Below are 24,149 nucleotides of genomic sequence, written 5' to 3'. Positions count from 1 at the left end.
GGAGTAAGGGCTCAGGGCCTCCCACTGGACTCCAATCTCCCGAAAGCCTTCTGACACGGCCTGGTAAATGACACAGGCATTCTCCCTACACCTTTTGAGAGGTGACTGAAGCTGCAGCTTCTAGAATCAGACAAACACAGCTCAGTTTCTCCATTACAAATCATGACCTTCGGCAAGATAATCAACCTGAGTCTCAATCTCCATAAACATGAAATGTAGAAATCACAGTAGATAATGTGTCTTCTATAAATGCTCAATTAGTCAGCCTAAATCACAGCATTTATCAAATGATCGCTTTACCCAGCATAATTCTCACCACCTTTTTGAAAGGACACAGGAGGGTATGGGGCTCTGCAAACTTTCACGGGGCCAGTATCAAAGTCAGCTCTGGAGACTCAGGAGGCTTAGGAAGCGAGCGGCAGGGATGGAAATGGCCGGGCGTGCAAGGACTGGGGGAAAGGCAGGCAGGAGTTTCCCGGGGCAGGGGCTCTGCAGAGGTCAGGACACAAAGAGGATGTGGCGATGAAGGGGTGCAGAGAGGAGCCCCGGGCAGGAGACAGACGGCTCACTGAGCCATTACCATGATGGGCACGCCGATGTCAGGCCACAGAAGGTCCTCCGAGGGCAGTTTGGGAGAATTCCACACCACCACCACCTTGTTCAGGTAAGGGAGGCCGTTCAGTCTCTCCAGAGAGTTCATAAGGACCTCCTCCCGCTCATAGGTCAGCATCACCACCGTGAACTGCTCCCGGGGCACGTTGCCACCAAGCGCTGCCTGGAACTCCTTGCCAGAGCCCCCAGCTCCACCCCCAATGGGCCGAAACCCAGTCCCAGAGCCCAGGAACTTGGCCTCTGAGGGCAACACGGGGTCAAAGGGCGTGTGGGGGAAGAGGTGGAACGGGCCGGGGGCAGAGTTCCAGCTGCGGTAGAGGTCGGTGACCGTCAGAGTGAAGTTGCGGAGGTATCTAGGCGAGGCATAGGGCGGCTCGGTCTCCACCGGCCCCAGGTCCAGGTCCCCGTTGTCGGCCATGTTGGGGTCCGTCCCGGCCGCCTTGCCCGAGCGGTGGGGGATCTCGGTGGCAGCCTCCTCGCGGATGGGGGCGGCTGGGATCTGGATGCGGGTCCTGACCATGGCCAGCACGGTACTGAAAATACTGTCGGCGGTGGAGAAGTACGTCTCCCAGAGGAAGCGGCCCTGCCGCCGCATGGCCAGCAGGTCGCTGTCCGAGAGGCTCCGTAGGAGGAAGTGCACCTCGGTGACGCGCGGCTTGGGCACCACCAGCGCCGCCTCATTCCACTGCAGCATGTCCTGGTAGGGAAGCTGCACCTGCTCCCCCAGCACGACCGGAACGGCCCCGGCCTCCAGGGCTTCGAAGAGCCGTGCAGCGCACCCGGAGGAGATGAGCAGGCGCGGGTCCCCGGGCGTGATGATGAGCGCGAAGGTAGAGAGCTTCAGCAGGTCCAGGCGGTCCTCCCGCGCCCCACACAGCGCCCACTCGGTGGGCAGGCTGGGCATGGGCTGGTTTTTGCACGTAAATTCCACCAGGACCTGATCGAGCTTGCTGTCCTGCACCGCCTTCAGGGTGGCGATGATCCGGTCGTCATAGTCGGCCGGAGGGTCACCTTCCATTTCCTCTTCAAAGGATCGGGCCTCCTGAAGGCTGGACCTCAGGGACTCAATTTTCTCCCCCTGAAAGGTGAAGAGATATTTCCGCTTCACGGGCACCTGTGGTGGGATTTCCATGAAGTTGGGCTCTGACATGGCATGGACCAGGGGCGAGACGACCAAGTCAAAGCCAGGTCTGTACTGAGAAGCATAGAACGTGGACTGGGCCACCATGGCCCGTCCTGTGCTGACATTATACAGCAAGTTCTGCGTATCTGACTTCCGTGACAGATTGATGATGACGTGGTTATGTCCGTCTGTCCGCCAGTATGGTAAAGAATGCAGCTGCTTCTCAAGCTCAGCAGGCCGCAGCACCACGGGCTCCTGCATCTCACCCACCAGGACCACGTAGAGGCAGGCGATGTCTGCGTTTTCCGTCACATACACGTTGGCCCGGGCTGTAGCCTGAAAGGCCTGCTTGACTAAAGGGTCCAGGTAGCTGCCAAAGGCCAACTGGTCACTGTCATACACATAGACTGGGAAGCCAGAGGTGAGCGGGCAGCGAGAATAGTCGAAGCAGTTATGCAGTCGGCAGCCCCGCAGGGCCTTCGGGGGAGGGAGGCCAGCATCGTCCTTCTCGGGGAGCAGCCGGATGGGCAGCGAGAGCTTGGGCTGGTTCTGGGCCATCAGCTCTTTGTAAGAGTGCTCCGTCTGGCTGATGACATTTTTGAGCTGCAGCAGGTCCTGCTTGGCATTTTCAATACTCTTCTTGCAGGCTTCGATCTTCAGATTCAGCTTGGCGATCTCGCTGTTCAGCTCCTGCCGCTTGGCTTCCAGCTGCAAGAGCTCCTCACTCACGGACTCACGAATTCGGCAAAGGTCCAGCACGTGCTTAACCTCACACAGCTCGTTGCCGGCCCGTGGGCCGAAAATCCGCTTGCCCGCCTCATCGGCCTCATCCAGCGTGGTGAGGTAATAGTGAGCAATGAGCGGGAAGCAAACCAGGATGACGAAGAGCGTGAAGCTGAGCCACGTGAGCCGGCTGCGGGTGGAGCACCAGAGCATCCAGGCCTGACCCCCGTTCCCCACGCCCCCACTCCGCAGCATGGTATAGCCCGTCATGAGAGGGGTGGCGCCGGCCCCTCTGATCACGTGGGGTCACCCGCCATCACCATGAGTTCCCAGTGGACAAGCGCAGCCCTCTTCACGCCCCCACGCCTGTGAGAGGTGGTGTGCTCCCGGCACAAGGCACCCAATAAAAGGGAAATTTCATCTTCCTCAGCTGTAGTGGGAGTGGCCTCTGGCTCTTTCCCAGCAGATCGGATGTTCTGGTTGTTGACCAAAGAACGTGTCCTTAATCTTTATCAAACGGTGATAGGTGCTGCATCGCGGATGAGAAGAAAGGGAGGAGGCCCATGCGGAAGCCCAGCAGACGGAGCCCGGGCTGGGAGAGACCTCAACAGACATCGCTCCCGCTCCTGGGCCTTGCCAGCCTGCACATGTGCATAGCTACCACCACAGGCACGTGTGCATGGCTACCACCGCAGTCACAGGGCCGCCGGCTGGAGCAGACACGCGCCAGCCTCTTATCGATGTCACCACCACCAAGCAGGCCTGTGAAGGGAAGAGACCGGGTCAGTGCTAAAGAGGCCATTCCATGACCCCACCCGGCCCAAGGCATCGCTAGAAAATGCTTGAATCTGGTCAGATGGAAGAAGAGAACATTGCTTTGCCTCTCAGATGACACCGAGTGGGGCTACTTTACCTGTGATGAGTAAGAAATGGACACGTGTCCAAAAACAGCTTCAGTTTACCCACTTATACACACACCCCCCTTCTTACTTAACTGCCCAGAGTGCAGCATTAAAGTCCCACAAAATGATGATCAACTGCACCTAGCAGGGGGCAAAGACGTGTGCGGCCGTGTGTGACTCTCAGCTTCCACGTCATCTTCAGACGCAGAGAAACGCCCTTGTATTTCGCCTTGGGAGCGATCAGCGTGCCCTCCTAAGGCAGAAGTCTCCTTTTGAATTATTTTTTTAGAAAGAAACAATCTGGGAGAAGCTCTGTTTGTTGAATTCGGTGGAGAGGGTTCTCTTGATCTCTCCCCAGGAGTGGGCACAGCCATCCAGAGACAAATGCACTCCCGGATGCTTCTCATCTATCTTCGCTGCGCAGACATCATGTGTTCCTCCCTAACATATAAATAGTAACGTGCTCTTTTAGAAAGAACACTATGCTCGGAAGTGAGGGGCAGATTTCTTATCCTTTGGAGACAGATTTGCCCTCAGATCTTATGCCTCAGTTTCCAACATGGAGATGACATCAATAGTAAGTGTTGCTATGGAAATAACGGGTCGCAGATGGGAGGGCGCTCTAGGAGAATGAGCCCTGAGACAGACTCCCAGGCCCATTCTCTCACCAAACGTCACTGTGACCGGCCTCAGAAGCTCTCCCCTCCGCCTCAGCATCCCCAGAATCAAATTCCTAATATTCTCCCAATTGCTTTCATTCATTCAGTTCCTCCAAAAGGTATTCACCACACTCTTAGCATGTGTAAGACATGCCGAGCACAACCTAGGGCATGCTAAGGAGAACCCTGACCTCTGGAACTCCCTTTCTGAAGAGTCAGAGGCGAGCACAGAGCCAGGGCCCGGCCACAGGTGTGGGCCATGAGCAGTGCTGCTCAGAGGCGTGGCCAGCTCTCCGGCTTCCCGCCAAAGACATGTGGCTATTGAAGGCGACAGGGCCGTGGCCCCCTCGAACTAAAGACAATGCTGCTGAAAGAGCTGAATAAGCAGAGCAAGAGAGAAGAACAACAAAAGCCAGAAAATATGGACCATGATCTAAACCTGGATAGTGAACAGTGTCTGCCCAAATATCCCCAAGAATACACGCCAGGATTTTTCTAAAGCATTATCTTCTTAATTCAAATGTTTAAATCTTTCTTTTTGATTCCAAAAGAATATTCTTTGCACTTCAGATCAAACCCTCACAGAGAACCCCAGGGTGGCCAGCAGAGCTGTCCTCTTACCACGGGACTCAGGAGCCTCCTTCCTGACTCGAGAGCGCCACATGCCACCACACACTGACTTGGAATCGTGAACTCCGGGGCTTGCTCTCCTGAGAGAAAAGGAGAAAAGTGACACGCTATTAGAAAAATACTCAATCCTGAAGGTGCCATTTAAGAATATGTTCGCTGTCCACCATGAAAAGGCTCCTCCTGTGTGTACAGGTGACCAGAGAACTCAGCGTCCAGGCAGAGACCACTCTTTTAAGCGAGCCACTCACACACACAGGACAGCAGGCGTAAGCTGGCCATCTCAGAGGCAAACCCTCCAGACACGCAGCCGCTTGCGTGTGAGCTGAGAGGGAAGAATCCAAATCGCTGCAGCATGGACAGAGCCTCATCTTTTAGAAGCATGTACTGAGATGTTCATAGAGGGAATGATTTATCTGGAATTTCCTTACAAACACACAGATGAGGGTGATGAAGAGTAGAGGCAGAGCTGAAACGAGACTCAGCAGGACACTGAGTGACGGGGAGACGGGTCTTAGACTATGCTTTATACTTTGACCTATTTGAAAATGTCCATAGTAAAAAATCAAAAATTACGCTCTAAACAAAATATTTTTTAAAAAGTGCCTTGGAGGGCCTCCCTGGTGGCGCAGGCGGTGGAGCGCCGCACTATGAAGCTGTCTGCAGCCTCTGTGGCACCGGTTCGATCCTGGCTGGTCGGCGAGGGTCCCACATGGCGAAGCAGGCCTCCCCTGTCTCTCCCGCTGCTCCCCTCAGCAGTGTATTTCAGTCCGTCTGCCTGTTCTGTTCCCCGCTCTGTCTCTGGTGAATCCTCTCACCCTCCTACGGATCTGGCCTGTACCCCGGTTCTTGTATAAAAATAAGTCTTTGAAAAAAAAAAAAGTGCCTTGGAGAGTGACCATGCTCAGCCTGACACTAATGGGTATCACTAGTGGAGCTGGGCACAGAGGCCAGCGTCCTAACGGAAACCAAGGAATCCGCAGCTGTCAAGGTGCTCACCCACAAGGTCCAGCTCTTCCACTGGGATCAGGCAGAAGGGCTGGCCCCGTCCATGAGCATGACTTTCCTTCCTAGCATCCAATCAAAGTATGTCAAGCACAAAAGAAAACCTTCAGAATCTCTTCTGTCATTCCCTAGAAAATGACAATGGTCCTAGGACCTAGAAATGTCAATGAGATACTGACCAGGAGCAATCTGCAGAGATTGTTCATGCCACACACTACATCCTCGTGGTCTCAGCCACTGACCCTCAGGCACCACCCACAGCGCTGGTGAGGTGCGCACGCTGCCAAGCCTTCCACGTGTGGCAACAGAGTCGACTGTCTTCCCAAAACCCGAATCAGACCAGGTCTTTTTCCACCTACACACTTTCAGGCTTCCCAGTGTCCGGCCAGCTCTTCCCCAGGGAGCTTCTGACCACTTGTCTGACCTCGCTGCCCTCACTGCTCCACCCCTGATGGCTCCTGGAAATCCCTCAACCCCCTGGGCCTTTGCTGCCTCAGGACACTTGTTTCTGCTGCTTTTCTGTAAATGGTTCTTCCCCAGGCCTTTCTCCGCTTGATCTTTACTTTCTTCATCTTCCCATTTAAAGATACTTTTGGGGCCTCCCCAGTGGCGCAGCGGTTGAGCGCTGGGTTGCGAAGCTCCTCTGCGTGCGGCCCCGGTTCGATCCCCAGCTGCTCCCCAGCCACCGGAGGAGGGTCCCACATGGCACGCAGACCCCTCCTGCCGCCCGCTGCTCCCCTCAGCAGTGTACTTCGGTCCTTCTGCCTGCTCTGCTCCCCGCTCTGGCTCTGGTGAATTCTCTCCCCCTCCCGCGCTTCTGACTGTACCCAGTGCTTGTATAAATAAATAAAAATCTTAAAAAATAAAGGTATTTTTGCCCCAACACCCCCCCGCCCCGCCTGTCACATACTAACTGATGTCCTTTGTATCTTTTTCATTTATTTACTTACACGCGCCCTGCCCACCGAAACCTAATGCCTCGCCTGCTTCCACCATCGCTCTCCCATCAGGGCCCTGAGCAGCGCCTGGCACTCCCCAGGCGAGCTCTGTCACCAGCTGCTTCTCATGCTACACATTCAGTTTTCCCCTTGACTTCCCCCGAGACCACACTTTGCCATGCTCCACCTATTTCCCTGACTCATTCTCCCTGCTCTGCTGGCACCCCGTCTTCCTCTTGCCTCAAATGGAAAGTGTTCCCCAAAGCTCTGAACTAACTTGTTAACAAGCCCATCCTCTTAAATTGCTTCCAACCGCCCCTACAATCAGAACCCCACGCTCCAAAGCTACTATCCCACCCTGGCCTTCCTGCTCTGCACCAGGCCACTGCTGCTGACTCCCTGAGGATGCCTCTCCCAGGACACAGTCATTTCAGGATCACAGACAGGTCCTCTTTCTAGTGACTGCCGGCTCTGCCCCTGATACCACATCCTTTCAGTCTTGCAAAATAGAGGCAATGTGATTTACAGGCCAGAGGACAGACCCAGAGCTGGCCAGACCTGAACCAAACCCAGCTCTGCAAGCGAAGAGATGGTCACCAGCGATTCTGAGCCTCAGTCACTTCATCAGTAACAAGGTAACGATGCTCATGTAAATCCTACCACAATGATTAAAAAATGCCTGCACAACAACTGGTAGACAATTTATCAGTCACCAGCCTTGAAGTTATTTTTAATTCCTCTAATTCTTTATATATACATCTGATCCCTTGCCAAACTATATCAGTTCTTTTTTATAAATGATTATGGTAATAATATATATTAATTTACTCTAATGAACAATGATAACCTGCAGTGTTCTTTTATCCCTTACTTTTATTCTACAGCATTCACCCTGGTCTTGGACCAAAACAAATCATAATGCCTATTCTCAAAGTCCCTATCCATTTATCCTGTGCATTACTCAAGATTTAATATTCTTTATTTCATCAAATGGTGCTTCAGCTGAACAATTTCAATTAACCTGTCTGAGTTCACCAAACCATTCTTCAGCTATATCTGGTGCACTGCTAATTCCATCCAGTAAATTTTACTCTCAGGTATATTTTTCGGTCCTAGAATGCCCATTATACTCTTCAGCAGTTGCAATTCTCTACTGAAAATCCCCATCTATTAATTTTTTTCCATCCTTTTTTTTTTTTTTTTAAGGAACATTGCTTTATAGCATCACCTGAGTTCCAGAGGTGCTTCATTACAAACATCTGCATGTACTTCATGAAGTTCACGCTGGAAATTCAGCTCATCCTCCACCCTACAAATGACCCCTCCACCTGGTTTCCCCGCCCTTCTTTCCCCTTCCTTCTGGTAACCACTGCCTTGTTTTAGAGTCTAAAAGCGTGGTTTTACTTTAGTTCATTCATTTGTTTAGTTCATTCATTTATGAGAATTAAATTCTTTATCTGCCATTTCCAATGTCTGGGCCACCTGTGATTTGATTCGACTGACTAAATTTTTCTATTGATCTTGGGTTACATTCATGGGCTTCTTTTAATTTTTTATTGTGTGCTGGACATTATATTTAAAAGAACCATAAAGACTGAAGTAAATATAATTTTCTCAAAAGATCACACACTTTTTCTTGTCAGGCAAGCAGGGTGAATATAATTATGTAGAGATCTTCACACCCCCATAAATACTTTTTGCCTAAAGGTTACTCTGAGTGATATCACTACCTGTCACTCAGCTTTTTGGTCTACATGTTATTGTGGTAAGACAGCTGTAACAGTGAACTTGCCATCTTAGCCACTTTTAAGTGGGCAACTCAGTGGCATTAATTACACCCACAACATTATGTGACCATCATCACTATTTCCACATCCCAAATAGAAACTCTGCAACAGAAACTCAGTGTCTCCCTCCCCCAGTCCATAGTACCCTCTAATTTCCTGTGAATCTGTCATCTGTCTGTTTGATATCCTTCGTGCAAGGAGAATCATACAGTATCTGTCGCTCTGTACTAATTTCTCCCCCATGAGGCCTCAGGGCTCACCTATGCTGTGGATGCATCAGAAGCTCATGCCTTTTTGCGCCTGAGCTAGTATTCTATTATGTCCATATTTGCCACCATTTCCTTCAGCAGCTCATCTGCTGATGGATACATTGGCTGTTTCCAGCTTTTTCAGCTATTCAACTCATAGTTCCTATTTGCCTGGCAATCTATTTCCATTTTTTTTCTAGCAAACTTAGCATGCCCTTATGTTTTAGGTACCTCTTGTAAACATCTGAGAGCAAGATTTTGTTTGTTTTTTTAATAAAACTCTAACAATCTTTGTCTTTAAAAGACAGTGTTTGACAGGTTAAACTTAATGTGACATAGTAACTTATACTTCTAACAATCATATTTTGCCATTTTTTTTTTTCTCTTAGCCTATGCTTCCTACCCTTTCCTGAGTTCTGCTTAGTTGATCAAATTTTTTATTCCTTTCTTTTGATGTCAGTCTGGAAGTTATATATTCAGTTAGTCTTCTTCAGAGGTTCCCCTTAAAATATAACATGCATTTGTGAGTCCAAAGTTTAATCTCTATTAATGATCATTTATCATTACAGATAAATGACCTGTAACACAGAAAAGCACCCGCTTCTCAACGGCTCCCGATGATGACAGCCCGGGATTGGTGATGGCTCACCAAGTGCCGACTGGCTGCCCTTCACTTCTAGCTCTGCCTTGTGCGGCAGCTGAAGCCCTCAGACTAGTCACCAGAGGTCATGTGAGTGAAAGTAAAGTGTCACTTCCAGGACAGGGTGGCTAAGAACAGATGTGGACTCTCTTCCTCCCCCAATCTCACCTGAGAGGTCAAAAGCAAAAAACTCCAGAAGTCCGAAGTGGCAAGCAGCAGCACCCACCCCCAGGTCTTGGGTGGAGGGGTCCGCTGCCCCACAGCAGGCTGGGCCGACCTGGGAATCAACTTGTTTCAGATCTCGATTTCTGTGGCTGCCATCAAGCATTAATTAACCCAACTAATCCAGCTGAATGGCAGTGTTGTTGCTTTTTCAATCTGAGAGCTTAATAGGTAAATATCTTATTGGAGGTAAAGAATTTGTGTTCTCTGAGTGTTCTGTATGTCTCTGCGCACACACTACTGTAGGGTAAATGGAAGTGATCAGGTTTTTTCCGCCCTCCCACCACTAGCAACTATGACTGACACCTGTGGCCCTACAAGCGGGCCTGAGGGTGCCCCTGGCACGTGGTGTGGGCGTGTGTGAGTGGGCGCACCTGAGCACAGAAGGAGGCAGCAGAGGACAGAGGCGATGGGAGACCGTGCGGCAGAGACCAGCGAAGAGGCCACGAGAGACACCAGAGAGCCCAGAAAGAGTGAAGATTCGCGGGGGGCTAGGAGGTCTGCCAGCTCCTGCCCGGCACCTGGGGGCCGCACCACAAATGGTGTAGAAAGGTCATTTAAAACCTGAACAAGGGCCTCCCCAGTGGCGCAGTGGTTGAGCGCTGGGTTGCAAAGCTGCCCGCAGCCCCTTAAGCACCGGTTCGATCCCCGGCTGCTCCCCGGCCACCGGAGGAGGGTCCCGCATGGCACGCAGACCTCTCCTGCCGCCCGCTGCTCCCCTCAGCAGTGTACTTCAGTCCTTCTGCCTGCTCTGCTCCCTGCTCTGGCTCTGGTGAATCCTCTCACCCTCCCGCGCTTCTGACTGTACCCAGTGCTTGTATAAATAAATAAATATTAAAAAAAAAAAAAAGATCCTATCTTTTAAAAAAAAAAAAAAAAAAATAAAAAAAATAAAACCTGAACAAGCCACTGAGGGCTGCAGGACTCCTCCTTTACCCGTCTGCCCGGATCCACAGAAAACCTGCCCCGCGCCTGCTGGCGCTACAACTACCAACCAGGTCCTCGTTTTGTTTTCTACTTTTTAAACCAATTTTCTTGTCTTGCTCCCCCGTGGTCTGCTCGAACCCGCTTCTGCTCCCTCCAGAGCCTCTCAGCTGCCTGCCTGCCAGCCAGACAGCCCAGGCGCCGGGAGGCCAGTCTCGCCAGCACTGGAGCCAGGAGAGTCGGGGCCGGCTCATTGCGCCCCCCCCCCCCCACCTCCCCAGCCGACACGACACGCACCGGGGCCGCGGGCCTCCTTCCTCCTTTCCCTCTGTCGGCTTTCTCTCGGGGGTCATTTTAAAGACTCGCCTCTTCATAACCTTTTCTCAGAGTGAGCTAAGAGGTTGTGCCCCCTTCTCCTCGAGCCACCCTTCTTCTCGGGGCACAGAGGCACCTCACTGTCCGCGAGTGTCACCTGTGGCCAGGCCACGCGGCGGAACCCTGACACTGAAGCCCCCTCCCAAGGACGTGGGTGTCGCTGCCTACGCGGGTCTTCCAGGATGCACTTCAGTGAGGTTGGATAAGCTTTGTCACAGCAAAAAAACCCAGAAAACAAAACCTTAGCCTAGAACACTCAGTGAAAGAGAGAAATGAAGCAGCGGAGGCAGGAGGGACAGGCTGGCCCCGGGGCGGCACTGCCCTGCAAGGTGAGAAGGAGCAGAGACGGAGGCCTCTACAGCTGACTCACGGAGCAGTCTAAGTGACTGCAGCAGCCACACTGCGAGCGCCGGCTGCGCTAGAGGGAACCCTCACACCTTACCAGGCCGATTCCTCCTCACAACCACCCACGGCAGGCTGGGCCGTGACCCCTCGTGCACAGGTGATGTGCCGAGGTTGCCCCCATTGAGGGGAGACCAGCTCCCCGTCAAAGCAGCTCCGGCTCCCAGGCCCACGCTCCGTGGCGTGACCACTGTGGAAACAGCCGGATTCAGAGCCCCAGCGACACAGGGCACACCCACGTGGCCCACACCACTCCAGGCCCTAACACAACATTATAGACACACGTGTAAAGCATTTCTCTGACAGTCAAGGCAAGAACACAATGTACTCGGAACAAAATCCCTCGCTGTGTCCCAGGACCTGTGTATGTGCACATGACATGCTGTTTTCTCTGTCATTTAAGTCCAAGTGGGCCCGCAAGCAGGCAGACTCCAGGCCAGCCGGGCACAGGCCCACAGGGCCGCCAGGCGCCCTGCGCACCAGGGAAAGAGTTCTGTGCAGAGAATCCTTTCAGTAAGGTCCCTGGACACTTATTTCAGAGGTCCAATTTAGTTTTTAAATACTAATATGCAAAAAAAACAAACCAAAAAAACCACCATCACTTCCTGATTTCCTGCAAGGCCAAGACACAACAACCAACCTGTTACGGCAAAGGAGGACCAAGCTCAAAAGCCAGGAGGTATGTTAATAAGCGCTAAACTAAATTTCCCAACACTGTCACTACCATTAAGATCCTGACTTCTCTCTTCTATTGCTCAAAATATTAAGAAGCACTTTTTTTTTCTTTAAAGATTTATTTATTTATTTATTTATTTATACAAGAACTGGGGTACAGGCCAGAGGCACGGGAGGGTGCCAGAGACAGAGCAGGGAGCAGAAAGGGCAGGCTGAAAACACTGCTGAGGGGAGCAGCGGGCGAGACAGGAGAGGTCTGCTGCGCCATCTGGGCCCCTCACTGGCCAGCTGGGATCGAACCCACACTGCAGAGGCTGCGGACAGCTTCACAGCGCGGCGCTCAACCACCTGAGCCACCAGGGGAGGCCCTTAAGAAGCACTTTCCAGGTAAAGAGCCGCCTGTCAGGGCGACCACAGGGAACTCACAGGTGACAGCAGGCGTTTCAGGAGCGACCACCACTTACTCAAGACAGACTCCCTGCTATGAAATAAGGGAACTAGAAAGTTGTCCACAATTAAAAACCAAAGGCAGGTGTGGACACCTGGACGTGCATGGACACACCCAGCCAAGCGGCAGGACCATGACACAATCCCAGAGGCCCAGGGAGCTGAGGCGCCCCCACTGCCGAGATCTGAGAAAGGGGACAATACGTCTTCTTTGGGCTCAGCGGCAGATTTCTAATTCCAAAAACGTCCCATAAATGCCACTAGCAGACGAGTCACAGAATACACCAAAGAAACTCATCAGTAAACATTCCTTCCATCGCTCCACGTACTGAGCTAGCAACAAGTGAACTGAGGTTATCAATTAATCCAGCTCTCTTGCTTAGTCATCAACCAACCTGAACCCCGAAGTCTCACCTCCTGGGACAAGTACTCAATTTGAAAAGTATGACATTTGCTTATCTGTTTTCACTCCCACCCACTGGAGATCATCCCACACATGAAAATTGTTTTGAGTCATTAGTCCGTTTTCAGCTGATCAGATTCACGATTCATTTAAGAATCTTTTTGGAATAATAAACATGGGCCCACCCTCTATTAACTGGATCAGAATTCCCAAGTGTGGAGCCCAGGCTCCTGCAGTTTGACAAAGCTCCCAGGTGATTTTAATAGGACTACACCGCTCAACCTTAAAAAAAATCACCAGTCTAAAAAAGAACTGATGAGGGCCTCCCCGGTGGCGCAGCGGTTGAGCGCTGGGTTGCGAAGCTGCCCGCAGCCTCTGCAGCGCCGATTCGATCCCCAAGCTGCTCCCCGGCCACCCGAGGAGGGTCCCACATGGCGCGCAGACCTCTCCTGCCGCCTGCTGCTCCCCTCAGCAGTGTACTTCGGTCCTTCTGCCTGCTCTGCTCCCCGCTCTGGCTCTGGTGAATTCTCTCCCCCTCCCGCGCTTCTGACTGTACCCAGTGCTTGTATAAATAAATAAATCTTTAAAAATAAATAAATGAATAAAAATAAAAAAGAACTGATGAAAATCCCACTCAGAATGATGGCATCTGAATCAATTAGAGACAAGCAGGGGAGACAGACAGCAACACCCCCATGCCTGGGGAACAGCCACACACCACACCATACACCTTTGGAAGATGTCGGGGAGCCCCGTGCCTGTTTTCTCTACTGTTTATTTAAATTTACAATGTCCCAGGCACAGTGTTCCAGGTAACACACATTCTTCATTTCAAACTCACATCAGCATCTGGGGGGTCGGTGTTGTTATTTCCACTTCACAGATATAGACTTGGTGAATCACTGAGGTTGAGAAACTTGTTTGAGGCCAAACAGAAGGCAGGTTGGGAGTCCAGATAAAAACTCAGGTGTGACCCGTGCCCTGCCATGCACTCAGTTACTATATTTAAAAAATTACCTGAGTCTTCCTTCATTTAATAGTCAGACAATACTTGTGTAGACTGTCTATATGTATATATGTACATATTTGTGTGTATATCCATATATATTATCCTGCTGTAGTCATTTCAAAGTAAACCACACTAGGCTTTTCAATAAAGGTAACAATTAGCTTTTCAGGAAACAATATTCAGATTCCTGCATGACAAATGAAATCCAAAAGTAATTCCTAGATGGATTTAAGAGGTAATTATAATAAATGAAACCATAAAGAGAAGCAAAAAAAAAAAAAACCCATGTAATCTCATCTCAAGATAAGTGTAGTTACTTTTTTAAGAATCCAAACAAAAGATAAATTCAACAGATTTGACTGCCTAAGAACCCAAAGCTTTTTTGTGAGGGGGAAAAAAATGGATTCAGTGAAAAGCCTGGGGATGATGGTGAGGGGGGATCTGTGACTTGACGTCACTTCAACAGAAGTAAAGGGTGGTCAGAGGATGGACAGGAAGTCCCACAGGAGAAAGGGCCCAAATGATAAACACAGTTAAAGGTTAATGCACACTAGCCATCAAGGGAAAACACATCTGAAGGAGATTCCAGTGGCGCTGCCCACTACGGAGCCGGTGAGGAACTGCAGAATGACAATGTGCAGCGCGGGCCGGGGTCAAGGGTGACATTCCCACACTCCTGCGCCAGTGAAAACTGGCACAACTTTCTGGAGCACAATTTGGCAGTGGGTAACACAAGCCCTGGAACTGCGCCCCCTCTCTGACCCTGCCCTCCACTTCCAGAAATCACTCTAATGAATCGCAAGTGGAAAAGGTTTAGTTCGGGGGAGCCACTGCTAAACACAGCCTCCACCACAGCCCCCCCCCGGCCGCCGGACAGGCTCTCTCTCCGCTGCGTTAGCGGGAAGGTACACCGAAAAGCCATTTTCCATTTGTGACAGAAGTCCTTAAAATGCCCATACTGCCTACCCAGCAATTTCACTTTCTAGGAATATACTCTAAATGAACAAAGATTTGTATCATAAAGATGTAATTACAGCATTCTCTATAAGAGTGAAAAAATTATAAAATGTCCAAAATCAGGAGCAAATATAAATATGATAGATGCATGTCATAATATGTCTATCATGTTGTCAGTAAGCTTTTCAATCATTTAAAATGGGGAAATGTTCATAACGTAAAGTGGGAAAATACATATTCCACTGGGTAAGGCAGTAAAAATAAATTTTCTTTAAGGTATTTAGGTGGATCTTGCTAAATCATCTTCCTGGAACAGTCGACTTAACGTGCAAGTGCCCAGAGTATAGACCAATTTCTCTAAGGATTCTGTTCCGCAAGAAAACATGATTTTGATTCGAGGCTATGGAAGCACACAACTGATATCATGGGCGCCTGAGGCCTCCGCAAGTGAGACCGACAACTGAAGTGAAAACATGCTCGGCCACACATAAATCAGCTTCATGACTCAGGCGCCTACCTCAGCCTTCATGGTGAATTCAACTTGAGACTCCAGCTTGGCCGTCCCTTTATCATTACCATCTTTCTGATTCATCAGATCCCCTAACCTCGCCGTTCCTCATCCTGCTTGACTCATGGATTTCTTATCCCTTTTTAACTCATATATTGAAGGACTAGAACACAAGACCTCAAAGATCCCTTTAGCTTCTAGAATCCTACTGACTCACAACCGCCTTGCATGTAGAAAGCACATACTGATTTGTTGGAGAGAAAAATATCACCAGTATAGCAACATAAGGGAGCAGGGTTATTCCCAAGACATTCTGTTTTACCTCCAAGATTTCAAGCATATTTCCCCTTGAAACCCCCTCAGCTTCCCCTGAACCCATTAATAATAATTCAGGTCCTTACCAACTCCAATCTCCATTCTAAGCCACAAGGCATTTCTCTTTTTCAGCCTCTACTTCAGAAATAAAAAGTCACACTGGGAGCAGTAAATCAGGGTTGTTGGAAGAAAACCCAGGACACAAAAAGATTTCATCAGCCTCAAACATCTAAGCAGAAAATTTAGGAGAGATTCAAAAAGCAAAGTTCAGTACTTGGGTCTCAAAATTACATGGAAATGGTTTAGCTGAACAGCAGCACCCGCATGGGTTGTGATTTTCAGCTTCTGCAATGAATCAAGAAAATAGGGACTGCTTAGAAAAACGCCCTGTCCATGCACTGCTGCTTTGTGTCATCAGAGTCGGGAAAGTAAAGGCTCCTCCACACGTCAGCAACACTGTCCACTGCGCCGAGCACCGCACTTTAACGGGGACAGGAACAAAGGGAATGGGAGAAGACTAAGCAGGTGGCTGCTCAGCCAGTGGAGCAGAAGACCTAGAAAAGAACTACAAGGATCAACTCCCTAATTTTCTCCCCAGAAGAGCCAGAAAGAGACGTGTGAAATCTCACCATTTCTAAAGTTGTTTTCCAGTTTCAGTTTCTGTACAAGTCGGGCAGTCAAATGCTGCCACAGGCCTTAGCTGATCCACACATACACCAGTGCGCAACTCCTGCCTTGGGAAACACCAGGCTACCTTCCATGTGTCTGTCAGAGGAAGAGAGGACACAGGTCCTCCCTGTAACAGTCATAGAAAGGAAAACTGCAGCGCAGTAAGGAAAGGCTTCCCAGCCAACGACCGTGGACAGTGGGCCGATTGCAACAGGCAGCCCCAGGAGGTCCGTTAGGAGTACTCAAGTCAGGCAGATCAGAAAGTATTAGTGACCAGCTCAAGAACTGTCACTTCCGACTTCTGACCTTGATCAAATAACCAAGCTTCCTCAACTCTTTTCCCTCCTACCTTTTTTCCCTCTTAGAAAAAAAAAAGGGGGGGGGGGATATAACATTTAGCCTCTTATCACCCAGATAGAAAGCTGTGAGAAGGAAAACAGGTGAAAGGGTTATATGGTGTCAAAGAACTACAGCAACTGAAGACATTGTAATCTACCCTCACAAAGCATACAAACGTGACGTTCTCCTAATACACAGGCGAAGGGCATATTACCAGTATGATTCACTTTTTTTATTTCTCCCTCTGTATCAAGTGTGTGTTAAAAAACATTTAGAAGAAGTTAGAGAAAAGGGTTAAAATGATGCCACTGCCTGAGGTTAGGGTAACAGAGGAGACCTACAAAGCAAACACCCAGGCGTTAATCATTAATACCACTGATGAGCCTGAAAGGCTGGGCAGCCCAATGGAACCGACAAAATCTGCCACAGCGATGACATGTGTGTGAGGGGTGATGGTGTAGGGAGGGCATTGGCAAGCCAGGGCCAGCTGCCTGTTCTGTGAGCCGAGCACCAGACACAGCCACGCTCATGCAGGGACGGCCTACAGACGGCCCGCCAGTGCCCATGAGTAGGTACCGTGGAGAGGTGTTTTGCACAGGCTTTCTCTGTAGCACCAGGGCTGAACAGCTGGTGCTGTTCAGCCTGGTGCTGAACAGCTGGTTCAACAAAGCCCAAAATAAGTACCATCTGACCCTTACCAGAAAGCGTATCTACGTTTCCGTAAGAGCACTTGGGTTACAAACCACAGAGGTGCTGAATGCAGGACACAGTTCATCTTGCTGGGGCTCCATCCTGGTACTGCATGGGTCACTTTAGTGCCTGTGAGCAATACCTTACACTGAGCATTAGGCCTACCTGCAGGGGAGGCAATGATGGCACTAAAAGTAGTCTCCATATTCCTTCCATTTATGCTCAAGATTACAGATTTTTTATTCCTGCTTCTCTCCCACCTAATAACATCAGCAAAGAGACCTGAAAAATCCCAAGTGTGAAAGGCATGTGGGATGGGTTTTGGCAGAAGATCAAGCCATCTCTGTCCCGTCCCCTACTCCCCCCAGGTCTCAAATTCCATCTGCCTGAGCACCACTATCTTCACGGACGCTGCAGACCAGGAAAGACCCCGTTTTCTCTCTGATTTAACTCCTCTGTCACTGTAGGTTCCGAAGAAACCGTTACCAAAAATTAAGAAACAAACAAAATGAAAATAAACTCACTATCCAGCAGCAATCCCAGTTCATTCAGTCTGGGGGCTTAATGAAAGGCCCCGGCTCATACTCCTGTTACTCTCAAGTAAATAGAAGCGATGCCCTCAACCCTGTACCAACAAGTCAGGTGTGATCCTTCTCTTCTGGGGCCTGAGCCGCCTCTGCTCCAGACCAGGCTGCAGTGCCCGCAGAAGCCCACTCCTGGGGGAGGCGGGCTGCGCCCCCTCCTCTCTAACGGCTCACCTAGTCTTGCAGGTGAACGTTGAGCCTGGTCTCTGAGAGATGCTCCGCACCAAACACTCAGGACCAGCCTCTGATCCTAGAAAGGTGCGGGGCGGGGAAGGAAGACAGGCCTGTGCCGCGAGGTGCCGGGGACCGCACCACTCCCCCTCCAGAGAGCCTGGCAGCGCCTCCCTCGTGGGCCCGGGCTCCCCCGGCAGGTGAGGAAATTCCCACAGGATGCGGCGTTTCACAGCGAGAGGAAGACGCCGCCTCCTCCGTCCTGACACAGGCCAAGCCCCGCTCGGAGCCGGGACGGCCGCTCCGCACCCGCCTCTCCGCCCCCCCGGGAGCCCCTTCTCCCCCGAGCCCAGGCGGCTGGGGCGCCGCTCCAACCCCGGCGGGGCAGGCGGGACTTGGTGCCGGGCACCGGCGCTGCGGGCAGGGGGCAGGGGGCAGCGCCCGCGGAGCCTCCCCGAGGCGGAGGGAGGCCGGGAGCGGCCGAGCCCGCAGCGAGCGGCCCGAGCGGGACGGGGCCGCCCGGCGCCTGCCTGTGGGGAGGCCACGGACACGCGCGGCCCCCCGCCCCCCGCCGGGCGGGGAGAACTTGCCGAAGTCCTTCGAGTTTCTGAAAAGCAAAGGGGCGGAAAGTCGGGGGCGGAGGCCCCACCGAGCGCGGGTCCGGGCGCTGCCGGCACCGGCCGGGGCGGGCGGCCGCTCGGGGGCGGGGGCGACACCCCTCGGCGGCCCGGCCGCCCGGCGCGGGGCTCCCAGCCCGGCCGCCTGCGGTGTGGACGGGCGGCCGGCCGCGCTAGGCCCGGGTCCCCGAGCCCGCAGGCCGCGTCCCCGGCGCCCGCCTCGGCCACAAAGCGGGGGGCGGCGGGCGGGGGGCGCCGGGGGCGCCGTGCGGGACGGGGCGCCGGGGCGAGGGTGCCGCGCGAGGCGCCGGGCAGGCGCGGCCCCGGGGGCGCGGGGGGCCGAGCCCCACGCGGGGGCGGCGGCGGGGCGGGCGCGGGGCTCCGCGGCGACCGTTACCCTGCGGCGCGGGCCCGGGGTGCGGCGCCCGGGCCCCGCGACGCCAGGCGGCCTACCGGCTACGCCCGCCAGCCCCGGCCCGGCGCCGCGACCCCGCGCCCGCCGCCCGCCGCCCGGAGCCGGCCCAGCCCGGCCCGGCCCGGGTCCCCGCGAGCCCCTCCGGCCGCCGCCCGGCGCGGGCCCCGCCGCCAGCGTCCTACCGGCTTCGCGTTCAGGAGCCCGGAGCCGCCGCCGCCCGCGCGAAACTCGGCTTCCCCAGCGCCGCGCTCGCCGCCTGCCGCGCGCCTTCCAGGCCGCGCCGGGCCCCCCGCTCCCCCTGCCGGCGGGCAGCCATTTCCGACAGGGGCGGCGGAACCTGCCGAAGCGCGCGCGCCGGAAATGGCCGAAGCCGGGCTCGCGCAGGGGGGTGGGCGCGGGGGGCGTTCGCGACTTTCCGGACGGCGCCCGAAGGCCGCCGAACGCCGAGCTCCCGAGCGCGCGCGCCCGGGCCCAGCGGCGCCGCGGGGGATTGTGGGAGCCGGGCGCGGGGGCGCGCGCGCGTCCCGAGAACCCGTCCGGGGCGCCGAGGCCGTGCCCCGAAGGTTCTGGAACCGGGTCTGACTCCAGGGCCTCGGCCACTTGGAGTAGGCCCGTGACGTTCAATTCCAAAAAGAAACATCCCCACAAAAAAATAATATTTATGAAAGACCTTCTGGGCGCGCCGGCCCGCGCGCGGCCGTGGCCCGGAGGCGCGAAGCGAGGAGGCCGGCGTCCTCAGAAGCTTCTGGAAAACAACCCGGGGGCTGCGCAAAAGCAATAGGCCGATCCAGTCGGTGGTGGGATCAGCCGCCAGGAATAAAGGGGTGGGCGCGAGAGCTGGGGCAGCCCCTGGGGCCCGAGGCGACGCCACCCCAAGTCGCGCCCAGACTCGGGGTCCCTGGACTGACGGGGGCGGGGCGGGGGGGGGGCGCGAAGCCGCACTGCCCGCCTGAGGACGCCGGGACCGGGGGGCCGCCGTTCAGGACCCGCCGCTGCCGCGTCAACGGAGGCCTCGACGCCTGTATTGAGATGCTCGAAGCCCCGAGGGCAGAACCCCCTCCTGGGCTTCCGAACCCGGGGCCCGCAGGACGGCGGGGGGCTGCGCCTGGGTGGTCCGGCCCCGACCCGCCGCGCCGAGCCCCGCGGAGGCCGCTTCCCGCCGCAGGACCCGAGACCCGCTTCCCGCCCGCCGCAGTCCGGGATGAGGATTCCGGTGCGAAGCAGAACTTCACAAAGCCCAGCGCCGGTTTTGCAGAGCAGCTTCTCTGCGCACCCCTCGAGCCTCCTCTCGGGGACCCTCCTCCTTTTCCTTCCCCCTACTCGTCGCAGGCCTCGCCCTGCTGCTCCCACCGCGCCCTGCCCTCACCCTCCTCCCCCTGCCCTCACCCTCCTCCCCCTGCCCTCGCCCTCCTCCCCCTGCCCTCGCCCTCCTCCCCCTGCCCTCGCCCTCTTCCCCCTGCCCTCACCCTCCTCCCGGCCCTCACCCTCCTCCCGGGCTCTCACCCTCCTCCCACTGCCCTCACCTCCTCCCTGCCCTCACCCTCCTCCCCTGCCCTCACCCTCCTCCCCCTGCCCTCACCCTCCTCCCTGCCCTCACCCTCTTCCCCCTGCCCTCACCCTCCTCCCGGCCCTCACCCTCCTCCCCCGGCCCTCACCCTCCTCCCGGCCCTCACCCTCCTCCCCCTGCCCTCACCCTCCTCCCCCTGCCCTCACCCTCCTCCCTGCCCTCAACCTCTTCCCCCTGCCCTCACCCTCCTCCCGGCCCTCACCCTCCTCCCGGCCCTCACCCTCCTCCCGGCCCTCACCCTCCTCCCCCTGCCCTCACCCTCTTCCCCCTGCCCTCACCCTCCTCCCGGCCCTCACCCTCCTCCCGGGCTCTCACCCTCCTCCCACTGCCCTCACCTCCTCCCTGCCCTCACCCTCCTCCCCCTGCCCTCACCCTCCTCCCGGCCCTCACCCTCCTCCCCCGGCCCTCACCCTCCTCCCGGCCCTCACCCTACTCCCCCTGCCCTCACCCTCCTCCCTGCCCTCACCCTCCTCCCTGCCCTCACCCTACTCCCCCTGCCCTCACCCTCCTCCCTGCAGGTCCGCCTTACTGTTAGGAACAAACTTGAAGGTTCAAGTCCTTCCAGCACCATCTATGGTACAAACCACCCCTCCTAACTCTGGCCAATTTGGTTGAGGAAAAGTCAGGTCAAATTTTTAAAATAAGGAATATTCCAGGACGTGACAATGGAAGAAACTTGCCCACGCGTCGCGGATAACTTGAAGTTGTCCCTTCCCCCTTTTCATGCGGTGCATCCGCGCAGGTCTGGTGGACCCGCGGGGAGCCCCAGCCTCCAGGCGTCCTACCCCTACCATCCTGACTAAACACACCCCACCCCTTGGCTCTGACTCCACCCCTAGCCCAACTTTAGGAAGAAAAACACCTTCATTCCTGGACCTCTAGGCGTTGCTGACCCCCTCCTCCTAGAGCGCCAGCTCCCCATTCTCCTTCCTCTCCCTCCTGGGGGTGCTCCCTGCAGAGACAGGGCTTTCCTCTCTACATGCTCTTCCCAGTCACTGCTACCAGCTTCCCGCATCCTCTCCGCCGCTAACCTCCCCCAGACAGCATCACATCGTCGTCATCCTATTAATACACAGTTTATGAATACTTAATTGCCGGGCAATAAGCTGGACCCTTTATGGGCACTGTCTGACTTCAGTCCTTCCAGGAAGCGCCGGGCTTCTGGACAGGGACTGGAGGCTGGTGGAGGCTGAATAAATAAGGTGCCCAAGACAGAGTGCAGTGCAAGTGCAGCGGCAACTCCAGCTGCCGAACTCCAAGCCTGTATTCTTGTCCAGACCCATCTGGCTGTCTTACCAGAACTCAGACTCTCCCCCACTCGCTCCTCTCCACCCTCCCCCTTCTGCTCTCCTCAAATGTCCTTCCTTCTCCTGCTGTTACGGTTACTTTCCTAATACAGAAACGCAAAACTAGCACCATCTTTGACTTCTCTCCTGACAGTAAATCAACTTCTGCGACTTAAGGCCTTGCCTAGGGGTTTTCTACCAGCCCTCTCTGAGTCGCACACCCACACCCACACCCACGCCCTCACTACTTCTCTCCTGGCGCCTCCCCAGAGAGCAAGCTGCCCAGGTGCCAGGCCAATCTTTCCTGGCTCCAGACTGAGCTTCTGCAGCATATTGTTTCTATGTTGTACTTTGGAATTTAGTCACAAGAGTTTTCCTCTGCTATTTACAGTCATCTATCTAGATCTTGATGGCTTCAAGAAGTGGAGAAAAGCTAGAACCACTGTGCCTTTGAGGCCTGACAGTAGAGCCCCTGGATGTCCTCTCTAGAGCACAGGCCTAGGGTCCCGGCAGGGCCCATTGTCTTTCTTTTGAGTCCAAAGTTAAATTCCTAGACAGAGACATAGACATGACTGGTCTGGCTTGGGTGCCATGTCCCGCCATCAAGAATCAGCTTTGCCTAAACAGCAGATCAGCTGGTCTAACTAGGGCAGCCGGTGGCCTCTCCACTAGGTAGAGCTGATTCCCAACACAGAAGGAGGCAGATGCCACCCATTCATTTGTTTATTCATTCATTCCATTGACAAACAGTTGAGCACCTGTCAAAATCGATGCAAGTTTCTTTCATCTGTACAAAATATTTAAAACATGCCCTGGATAAAAAGTTCAACACAATTCCCCCATAAGAAAGCATCATATCAGTGACATGTGACAGAAGATAATTCGCCACATTTGAGATAAGGCCCTGGTGTTTGAAATGATCAGGAGTGGGAAATACATGTCACTGATGTGAGAGCCCGCAGTGCTGAGCAGCATGAGACAGACACAACACGCAGAGGGTGTGATTCCACATATAAAGTAGAAATGGGGGCAAACCAATCTACCCTTAAGGAGCAGTGACTAGAGGGGAGCCCAAAGGGATACCAGTAACGACCATTCTTGGGCTGGGGGCTGGTTACCCAGCAGTGGTCAGTTTGTCAAAATCCACCAGGCTGTCTCCTTTACCAGAGGTGTCCTGTCCTGTCTGTGTATTATCCTTCAATGAGACAGTTTTTAAAATAATGGTGAAAGCAAGATGCCTTTAATCACCCTTGAATACATCACCATGATTGTCCTGGAGTCACCCATTACTGCTGCCCACCCCCACATCACGCCACCTTCTTATAGACCTAGGTCACCAATCAGTCTTTATATGGCGCTACCAGATCTCATGCCCCCCACCCCAGCTGACAAGACTTCCTCTCCCCTGGAAATGTGGAAGCAGGACCCTGTGCTGCTGAGTTAGGTGATGAAGAGAGCTTCCTCTACTGTAATGTATAGATCTGAGGGGAAGAATTTCTGGACATACGCACAGTGATAAGCCAAAAAGCTCGTCTGCAGAAAACAGAGCCAACAATCAGAAGGAAGCAAACAAGCCTGTGGGAGATGGAGAGAGAAACCTCAGCTGCTGCTGACCTTCTGGGCCGGATGTGTGCCAGCTGTCACCCGGCAGCCCGAGGTTGCTTATATGGCTTTCCTATAAAAAGTTATAAAAAAAATTTAAACCCTCATTATTTGAGCAAGCATGACTAGGTTTCCAGTCCTGGCAACCAAAATAACTGCATAGTTATTACATTGCAGATAATGTTGAAAGCACAGTTCATGGAGTATCTCTTTTATAATCTATAACAACCCTACCCAATATGATTCGCATTTCACAGAATAGAAAACTGGACCCCAGGTCCAGTGCCCAAACCCAGGGATGGGGGTGCCAGGATTTGGGCCCAAGAGGTCTGACTCAGAGCCTGAAACCTTAACAACTCTGCCACACAGCAGTGCTCACAAGAGATGCTGAAAAAGGCAATGCGTATAGTATATTGCATTAATTGATTTAACTAGGGCATGTGACTGTTAAGTCAGTTCAAATATAGAAATGATACAAAAGATGGAAAGATTAGCTGTGTAAAGAAATTAGTAAGCATTTATTTCTTCCACAGGGAAATAAAGTTTGAGTCACAGATGTTAGAGAAATATAAAATGCATCTAGTGTGACCAAAAAAATATATATTAAATGAGACTGTGTTCTTATAGTAGGAAGTTATTTTACAGATTTCAGCAAAAGGCACTCTTCGGGAGTCCCCATGGATTATCTATTTTTCAAAAAAAGTTAAT

At 53.3% G+C, this 24,149-nt stretch overlaps 1 protein-coding gene across 6 annotated transcripts in view; it reads right to left on the bottom strand.

The window, feature by feature from the left end:
- Window positions 1-24,149, bottom strand: part of EXTL3 (exostosin like glycosyltransferase 3) — a 95,997-nt gene that overhangs the window by 31,676 nt on the left and 40,172 nt on the right. For 3 of the 6 annotated variants that reach the window (XR_008554059.1, XM_054701082.1, XM_037526528.2), the window contains exons 1-3: window positions 19,169-19,228; window positions 4,641-4,729; window positions 581-3,220 (exon numbers count right to left, since the gene is read on the bottom strand). Coding sequence is in view for 5 of the 6 variants with exons in the window: in XM_054701082.1 (XP_054557057.1) it covers window positions 581-2,728 (2,148 nt within the window). In the remaining variant the exon portion in view is untranslated. Of the gene's footprint in view, window positions 1-580; window positions 3,221-4,640; window positions 4,730-17,957; window positions 18,233-19,168; window positions 19,229-24,149 lie in introns of those variants that run through there. The other 3 variants (XM_037526529.2, XM_054701081.1, XM_037526530.2) reach the window with 2 other exon arrangements.

This window comes from Talpa occidentalis, unplaced genomic scaffold (assembly GCF_014898055.3).
Source record: "Talpa occidentalis isolate TD23 unplaced genomic scaffold, MPIMG_talOcc4v2.1 talOcc4.4, whole genome shotgun sequence".
NCBI lineage: Eukaryota > Metazoa > Chordata > Mammalia > Eulipotyphla > Talpidae > Talpa > Talpa occidentalis.
This window is presented reverse-complemented; position numbering and strand designations above follow the sequence as displayed.